Genomic DNA, 9,384 nt, shown 5'->3' on the forward strand with positions numbered 1-9,384 from the left:
AGGGCACAGTGTGATGAGTGGCAGAGCACAGTGTGATGAGTGGCAGAGCAGGGCACAGTGTGATGAGTGGCAGAGCAGGGCACAGTGTGATGAGTAGCAGAGCAGGGTACAGTGAGATGAGTGGCAGAGCACAGTGTGATGAGTGGCAGAGCACAGTGTGATGAGTGGCAGAGCACAGTGTGATGAGTGGCAGAGCAGGGCACAGTGTGATGAGTGGCAGAGCAGGGCACAGTGTGATGAGTGGCAGAGCAGGGTACAGTGTGATGAGTGGCAGAGCAGGGCACAGTGTGATGAGTGGCAGAGCAGGGCACAGTGTGATGAGTGGCAGAGCAGGGCACAGTGTGATGAGTGGCAGAGCAGGGTACAGTGAGATGAGTGGCAGAGCACAGTGTGATGAGTGGCAGAGCACAGTGTGATGAGTGGCAGAGCAGGGTACAGTGTGATGAGAGGCAGAGCAGGGCACAGTGAGGAGTAGCAGAGCAGGGCAGTGTGATGAGTGGCAGAGCAGGGCACAGTGTGTTGAGTGGCAGGGCACAGTGTGATGAGTGGCAGAGCAGGGCACAGTGTGATCAGTGGCAGGGCTCAGTGTGATGAGTGGCAGAGCAGGGTACAGTGTGATGAGAGGCAGAGCAGGGTACAGTGAGATGAGTGGCAGAGCACAGTGAGATGAGTGGCAGAGCACAGTGTGATGAGTGGCAGAGCACAGTGTGATGAGTGGCAGAGCAGGGCACAGTGTGATGAGTGGCAGAGCAGGGCACAGTGTGATGAGTAGCAGAGCAGGGCACAGTGTGATGAGAGGCAGAGCAGGGCACAGTGTGATGAGTGGCAGAGCAGGGCACAGTGTGATGAGTAGCAGAGCAGAGCACAGTGTGATGAGTGGCAGAGCAGGGCACAGTTTGATGAGTAGCAGAGCAGGGCACAGTGTGATGAGTGGCAGAGCAGGGCACAGTGTGATGAGTGGCAGGGTACAGTGTGATGAGTAGCAGAGCAGGGCACAGTGTGATGAGTGGCAGAGCACAGTGTGATGAGTGGCAGAGCAGGGCACAGTGTGATGAGTGGCAGAGCAGGGCACAGTGTGATGAGTAGCAGAGCAGGGTACAGTGAGATGAGTGGCAGAGCACAGTGTGATGAGTGGCAGAGCACAGTGTGATGAGTGGCAGAGCACAGTGTGATGAGTGGCAGAGCAGGGCACAGTGTGATGAGTGGCAGAGCAGGGCACAGTGTGATGAGTGGCAGAGCAGGGTACAGTGTGATGAGTGGCAGAGCAGGGCACAGTGTGATGAGTGGCAGAGCAGGGCACAGTGTGATGAGTGGCAGAGCAGGGCACAGTGTGATGAGTGGCAGAGCAGGGTACAGTGAGATGAGTGGCAGAGCACAGTGTGATGAGTGGCAGAGCACAGTGTGATGAGTGGCAGAGCAGGGTACAGTGTGATGAGAGGCAGAGCAGGGCACAGTGAGGAGTAGCAGAGCAGGGCAGTGTGATGAGTGGCAGAGCAGGGCACAGTGTGTTGAGTGGCAGGGCACAGTGTGATGAGTGGCAGAGCAGGGCACAGTGTGATCAGTGGCAGGGCTCAGTGTGATGAGTGGCAGAGCAGGGTACAGTGTGATGAGAGGCAGAGCAGGGTACAGTGAGATGAGTGGCAGAGCACAGTGAGATGAGTGGCAGAGCACAGTGTGATGAGTGGCAGAGCACAGTGTGATGAGTGGCAGAGCAGGGCACAGTGTGATGAGTGGCAGAGCAGGGCAGTGTGATGAGTGGCAGAGCACAGTGTGATGAGTGGCAGAGCAGGGCACAGTGATGAGTGGCAGAGCAGGGCACAGTGTGTTGAGTGGCAGGGCACAGTGTGATGTGCCATGGTGAGAACTCACAGTGTCTCCTTACCTCTCATTGGGCTGGTGCTGCTGGGCAGAGCTCTGAACAGCCAGGAGCAGGCAGGTCACCAGTGCTCTGAGTCCGGGGATCATGGCTGTAACACTGGAGGAAGGTGTGTGAGCTGGGAAGCTGCAGGGGCTTTATAAGGAGGATCGCCCTATAGTCCGAGTCTCCACTCATTTCCCTCTGGGAGGTTCTCTGGCATAGACATGCTCCTGATGAATATCCCATTTGTTCCTGTAGTACTGAGGAGGAGGGGATCCAGTTCTCCCTAAAATCTGATCCTTCCCTCTCCTCCCCTTTGGCTTCGTTTGGAAAGGCTATCATTAACCCCTTCACATCTGCTTTTGCATATGCATATTTCATCCTGGATTCATCAAGTGTTGTGATTTAGACTGTATTGCTTTGTCTACCACTGCATAGTAATACACTGACAGGAACACAAGTAACATGGGATGAACACCTAATGACTAAAGTCAATAATTGCTGATCAGAAGTTTCCCATGATAAAATATTGAGTGCACAGAACTAGAATAGAAATAATGATGGGTGGGGGGTTCACAAATATACAGACATAGTCACCTACGGTAGCCAAATAGGCTGCAGCTTCTATTTAACATATGATCTGATGCTTCACTGCAGATCCATATTCATGTAATCTGTGTCACAGATATAGATCGATAGATAAAGATTCGTACATAAATATGCATTAGCCAATGTTCACACTTCTGTTTGCATTTACGTTTTTTCTGGTCCAGGAGTAGAAAAAAAAAGTGCAAATAAAATGTTCAGCTACACGATCCATTCATTGTGTTTTAAATAATATCTACTTGCATCCATTCAGTCTATTTTTTGTTGTTTTTGGATTATCAAAACTCTAGTCTACTGCATGCCCAGAAAACTAGGGGAGTTCGTTGGCACCTCTCCTTAAAAGATCCCTTCAAAACAGAGATTTTGTGGTTCGTTTGTTGCCCACTTGCATCTGTTTTTATTCCTACTTCTTTTTTTATTTTCAACTATATCTATTACAAACGAATTCCAAACACAAGTGCGAACATAGCCAATAATCGTTGCTATTTGGGATCATGTGAAAAGGAAGATGTCTTCCAGCTGAATCCACTGATCCTGGTCCATTTCAGCAAGTACATCAACAAGTTTAGTTATTCTGGAAATGCCGATATCGTCATAAGGCCGGAGTCACACTGGCGATTAAAACGGACGAATGCAATGCGATAAAAAATCGCATTGCATTCGAACCCATGTTATTCTATGGGGCAGCTCACATCATGCGATTTTTTATCGCATCCGATCATCGGACCGAGACAATTGCAGCATGCTGCGATTGTCACCGATTTTCGGATCGGATTCGACAATGCAAGTCTATGGATGCGATTAAAAATCGCATTGAAAACGCACCACACGTGTGACTTGCGATTAAATCGCAAGACTTCTCTAGGTTAACAGCAAAGAGCATCAGGCATTGGCATTGGATGTCAATTTGATGCATAGATGCGAATAAAATCGGTTCCACGCTGGAAAATGGGATGACAGACGGATCCCTGGACAAGAATTCTTTGTGCGATTTCGTACCGTTAAAATGGGACCAATTTTTTATTCGCTGTGTGTGACTCCAGCCTAAAGCTTAAACAAGAGTTTAGTTCTTATGCCGACGTGTATATGAGGTTAAGGCTAAGTTCACACGTACTGGAACTCTAGCGGAAATTACCGCGAGAATTCCAGAATTCCATTCCACGGGAAAATTGCATTTTAAATTCCCGCGATTTTCCCGCTGAAAAACTAGCATTTTGCAAGCGTAATTAGCTTGCAAAATGCTAGCGTTTTCCAAGCGATCTGTAGCATCGCTTGGAGAACTGATGGACAGGTTGGTCACACTCATCAAACATAGTGTTTTACAAGTGTGACCAACTTTTTACTACTGAAGCCGCCTATGCAGCATCAGTAGTAAGAGATAAAATGTAAAAAAAAATAAAAAATGGTGTTATTCTTACCTTCCGACGTCCCGCGCAGCCGTTCCCAGTAATCCTTTGCGAAATGCCCGCGATGACGTACGTTCTCGCGGGATCGCGACGTCTCGCGGTAATTCGCGATGACGTCGCGCGAATGGCCGCGAGACTTCGCGATCCCGCAAGAACGGACGTCATCGTGGTCATTCACGCAAAGGATTACTGGGAACGAGAGCGTGGAGAGAGGCGGGAAGGCTGCGCGGGACGTCGGAAGGTAAGAATAACAATGTTTTTTATTCTAAATTCTATTTTTTACAGGGACATGGTACCCACAGCCTGGAGGACAGTCTCCTCTCCTCCGGACCGTGGATACCATCCGCAAATGTTCTGCTTACTTTCCGCATGGTGTGAACAGCCACATGCGGGAAGTAAGCGGAACAATGCATTCCTATGGGTGCGGGATCGCCGCGATTCCGCAAAATTAATGAGCATGCTGCGTTCTTTACCGCAAAGCGATTCCGCCGCGGTAAAAACTGCAGCATTAGCACAGCATTGCGGAATCCCATAGGAATGCATGGGATGCTTATTTTTCGCGTTTTCGCGGCAAAATCGCGCGGTTAAAACCGCCGCGGAAACGCGAAAAAAATGCAACGTGTGAACTCAGCCTAAATTCTTGGAGCTCTTCTTATAATGTAAGATCCGGGTACATTTTTACATATGGATCATACAGCACATTTAGCATGGCCTCATCCTTCTTTGGCACTTTGGGATTTGGTCTCATTTGTATCATCACTACAAGCACAGCTAAGTCAACATGGAACTAGCAACTGTGCTCTGACAGGTTTATTACTACTGTTTGTCAGGCTCTGGGGAGGGTGGACACTTAATTATACACTGTATTACTTTTGAGAAAGCCATGGAAAGGAGTTGCCCGCTTATACTTAGTTACAATAATTTTCTGCGTTACTGAACTGATTGATACTGTGGAACAAGCTGCAGGCGACATGTGCCTTGTGTCATGGGCCGCTATCCTGCTGGATGAAGGGCGTCCAATGAAGATCCATTGAGTGATGTGGTATTGACACCAAAGTACTGTCCAACTATCTGCATATCTGATAAGAAAATCAATCTACAGAAGGTGGATCGATATGTGTACATACTAGAAACAAATCTTTATTCCACTAACTGAAAAAAACAAACTAAAATATAACTTTTATTTGCATTACCATTAATATCTAATTATATCCTCTCAGTCACATATATAAAATGGTCCATGGGAATCTGAAAATTTATTGGGCCAGTGCTTTTACACTCAAAATTAAAAAATGAAAGGTATCTACATGAGTCTGTGTCCCGCTCATGTGTAGGGAAGGTGACCTGACGGACGGACGGACTTGTCAGAATAGAGAAAGGAAGGTTTGCACAGTTTAGACAGGTGTCAGTTATTACAGTGAGGAAACAGCTAGGAAAGTGTAGTGGACGTGCAGTACCTTGGGTTGACCATTAGAGGGCAGGGAGGAGTGTGAGCATAGGACTTGACATCAGCTTAGGGCTCAAGAAACCGTTGGTCATTTGGGGGGCGGAGTCAGAGGGAACCAGGAAAGTTATAAATTTGACAGGAGGGTTCCAGAAAGTTCCAGTCCCCAGTGGGAGCTCGAGTGACAGGAGGACTACGACAGTTTGTGCACTGTGAGAAAACCAAACCAGGGGGACTGAGGAGAGAGAAAGTCAGGGGGGTGGTCCTGACACGAAAGTACTGCAGCATAGACGAGGCAAAGCATACCGTATTGAGAGAGACGACTGATCAGTAAAAGTACTGTTGGTTTACGGGCCTAAGGCGGCCACAGTGACGGATCTGACAGGAGCGTCTAAGAGTGAAGAGGGGACGGTGCGTACATGTACGTCCCCGGTGTAAAGTACGGTGTGCGTGAAGCGGCCCTGGAGATGGATGGCCGGAAAGGAGATATTGTGGTGTACTGTGAGGGCCGTCAATCGGACGGTGAGAGAATAAACTTGGACCTGTTGAACCCGAAACCTGCCTCGTCTTGTGTCTATACGTTGCTACGCGGTACCCAGAGGGATCACCCCCCAGCCTGGCCCACCAACCCTACACTTGGCGTAGTCGGCAGGATCGCCGCCGCTAATACATCATCTTCTGCAGCAGGCCTGCCCCAAGGGATGGAAAAAGACTCAGACTGCTTTGTGTGGATTATAAGCGCCTGTGGAATACAAATCACTCACCTGGGGATTACAGATTGGGAACGCTGTGGAGGACCCGCGTTGCTGGCAGAGGATCCGGGGCGATGCCAGGTACTGGGCAGAATGGCGGTGTTGCTCCAACGCAGAGGCGAGGTCCAGGTGTTTACAGTTGTCCAGAATGGACTGGGACCCCCTCCAGCGTACCCCAAGGGGAAGCGGTATGTACCCAGAGGCCGATGCTCCCATACACTGGATCCTGGCAGGTGGGTGGGGAGGCCTGCCAATGCCCCACCCAGCAGAGGGAGTGGCACTGAGGGAAAGCTTGGCTGCGGCTGCTTGGCGCCATTCGACTGCTGCCCAACGGACGGTATGAGACGCTGCGGATGTCGAGGCATCGGGCGCCTGGAGTGGCGATGGCAGCGGGAGGTCGAGCTTTGCCAGAAAACGTCCCCTTTAGAGCCATGGGCAGGCAGCTGGATGTTGAGTGGAGAAGCGGAGCCTGTGCGGAATAAGCGGGAGTGGCCACCGAAGTTACCAGCAGAGAGCCTCCCTGTCGAGCCCCTGAGCCTGGAGGCTAGCCCCGCCCGATGGCAGGGTGAAGAGCGGAGACTGCGGGAAGAGCTGGGTGATGATGTGACGGAGGCCACGGCGCCGGGGAAGGTGAGAGCTCCCCCGGCCCTGACAGTGACTCCGCAAGCGGCCCCTACCATTCAGCCGCAGCACGCGGCATCCTGTGTTTCCCGGAGCCCGGCTAAGGAGGGCCCTAACATCTATGCAGAATTGAGCAGGGCCTCTGCTCCTGGTCCTAAACCGCCACGCCTGGTGTCGCCGGTGTGGAGTCTGACCATAGAAGACATTGTTGCGTCCCCTCTGTCACTAGTGACCTCATCTTCAAAGTCGACCGCTACCCCGGTTCCGGCTGAAATTTTAGGTGTGGCCTGCCCTGCGGCCGCGATTATGCCGGCGCTGGAACCGACTGCGGCCTGTTTGACAGGCCCCGTGGCCCAATCCTCTGAGAACACGGCTGCTCCCACCCGCCACCCGGCCCCATCGGCTGCTGGGCCGCTGACATCATCGGCCGCCTCTGCCCCGCTCCCTTCTTTGGCGGAGCCCCGCCCACCGGACTCCAGAGCCTGCAGTGTACCCTCCGTTTGGGTTGCGGAGGTTATTAAGAAGAAGGCCCGGAGCAGAAGATATGGAACCTACTCCATGCAAAGGGAGAGGCTGGCATGGCAGCTACGAGATCTTTGGGGCAGCTCGTGTATACGAACATCGCCAAAGGATACGGATTCATACGGGATCTTGCGACTGGCCAGAAGGTTTATATAAATATTACCTCTATTCGTCATGGCCGGGCTTTGCAAGAGGGGGATCTGGTGTCTTATTATAAAGAATACTGCCCCCCGCGGTTACTATGCGGTAGTCGTGCTTGCAGAGTCTGAAGAACACGAGCCCCCATAAAGAGAACTGTTGCAGACACTCTCGGTATCCCGGGAACTCCACGGCTGTGGGGCCCTTACTACTGACCACCAGAAGGTGGATTGAACTGTCAGGAGTTCGTTGCACCGTTGTGCAGGTTATAAGGACAGTTGCGTTTTGAGTGAAACATTTTTTTTGTTTCCTATTTGTTTAACTGTTGCGACTATCTCCTCTTTCTTTCTTTCTTTCTTTCTTTCTTCTTTCTAAGCTCCTTTTATAGGAAAATATACGTACATATGTGGCCTGACAGAGCGGGGATACGTAGAAGAGAGAGAGTGTCTATGTCCAAGGAAGGGGGGAAGAAGACATGTGATGTTTTGTTATAATATGTTGGTTTTAAAGCATTAGTAAAAAGAAAAAAAAATGTAAAAAATGGGGTACTTGTGATATTGTAAAGTTGTTTTGCTGTATAATATGCACAAGAAAATGCAACAGGTCCGGGTAAGAGAGGGTCTGAGCGACCAAAGGGAAGTGTGAGATCCGAAGGGGTCTATGTGTTGAGAGGGTCTGGGAGACCGAGACGCCGACCATGACGTGTAACCAAAAGAAAGGCAAAGAGATGGAAGACGTGAGAAAGACAGTCATCCCAGGTCAGGTCCCTGACACCACGGATACCCCTGAAGGAAGAAGGCGGACGCCGACAATGATCTGGTAGGTGTAAGGCCTCGATCATGGCGTACCGGATAATGGAAGGTGACAGAAGGGGAGAGTAGGGGAAGGTACTCGTCGGAAAGAGAATCCAGGTGTACCTAGCCCAATTTGAAAGACGTCATGTGGCGTGCACGCTGGCGAGTAGCAGTAGGCTGCACGGAGCATGGTGCTCCCAGTTTGGTTCGGCCCCCGCGGGTAGTGTGTTTGGCCCAACAGCTGGTCCGACAACAGAAGGTAGGGAAAGCTTCAGAACGACGAAAGCAGGGACTACGATTGTCGAGGACGACAATAGACAAAGGAAGGGGGAGTGTAGGGAAGTTGACCTGATGGACGGACGGACTTGTCAGAATAGAGAAAGGAAGGTTTGCACAGTTTAGACAGGTGTCAGTTATTACAGTGGGGAAACAGCTAGGAAAGTGTAGTGGATGTGCAGTACCTTGGGTTGACCATTAGAGGGCAGGGAGGAGTGTGAGCATAGGACTTGACATCAGCTTAGGGCTCAAGAAACCGTTGGTCATGGGGGCGGAGTCAGAGGGAACCGGGAAGGTTATAAATTTGACAGGAGGGTTCCAGAAAGTTCCAGTCCCAGGGGGAGCTCAAGTGACAGGAGGACTATGACAGTTTGTGCACTGTGAGAGAACCAAACCAGGGGGACTGAAGAGAGAGAAAGTCAGGGGGGTGGTCCTGACACGAAAGTACCGCAGCATAGGCGAGGCAAAGCATACCGTATTGAGAGAGACGACTGATCAGTAAAAGTACTGTTGGTTTACGGGCCTAAGGCGGCCACAGTGATGGATCTGACAGGAGCGTCTAAGAGTGAAGAGGGGACGGTGCGTACATGTACGTCCCCGGTGTAAAGTACGGTGTGCGTGAAGCGGCCCTGGAGATGGATGGCCGCGAAGGAGATATTGTGGTGTACTGTGAGGGCCGTCAATTGGACGGTGAGAGAATAAACTTGGACCTGTTGAACCCGAAACCTGACTCGTCTTGTGTCTATACGTTGCTGCGCGGTACCCAGAGGGACCACCCCCCAGCCCGGCCCACCAACCCTACACATGTACCTGTAACTGGGCATTAAGCGGGGCTATGAATGCCATTAGGCGCCTGTGGGTAGCTGGTTAAGGTGGCAGTGTTTAGGGCAAGCACATAAATTAGTAGACTTTTTTAAATTAAATTTTGGAGCTGCCTGAGCACAAGGGAAAGTTGCTTCAGGCTGAA

At 50.8% G+C, this 9,384-nt stretch overlaps 1 protein-coding gene across 1 annotated transcript in view; it reads right to left on the bottom strand.

Moving 5' to 3' along the window:
* The window catches only part of PCOLCE2 (procollagen C-endopeptidase enhancer 2), a 172,165-nt gene extending 170,059 nt beyond the window's left edge, over positions 1–2,106 (bottom strand). The window contains exon 1 of the mRNA XM_073579105.1: positions 1,883–2,106. Coding sequence (XP_073435206.1) covers positions 1,883–1,965 — 83 coding nt within the window. The 5' untranslated portion in view covers positions 1,966–2,106. The remainder of the gene's footprint in view (positions 1–1,882) is intronic.
* Positions 2,107–9,384: the final 7,278 nt, after the last annotated feature.

The sequence above is a fragment of the Dendrobates tinctorius genome, unplaced genomic scaffold (genome assembly GCF_039654945.1).
Source record: "Dendrobates tinctorius isolate UK_male_01 unplaced genomic scaffold, ASM3965494v1 ptg000060l, whole genome shotgun sequence".
Lineage (NCBI taxonomy): Eukaryota > Metazoa > Chordata > Amphibia > Anura > Dendrobatidae > Dendrobates > Dendrobates tinctorius.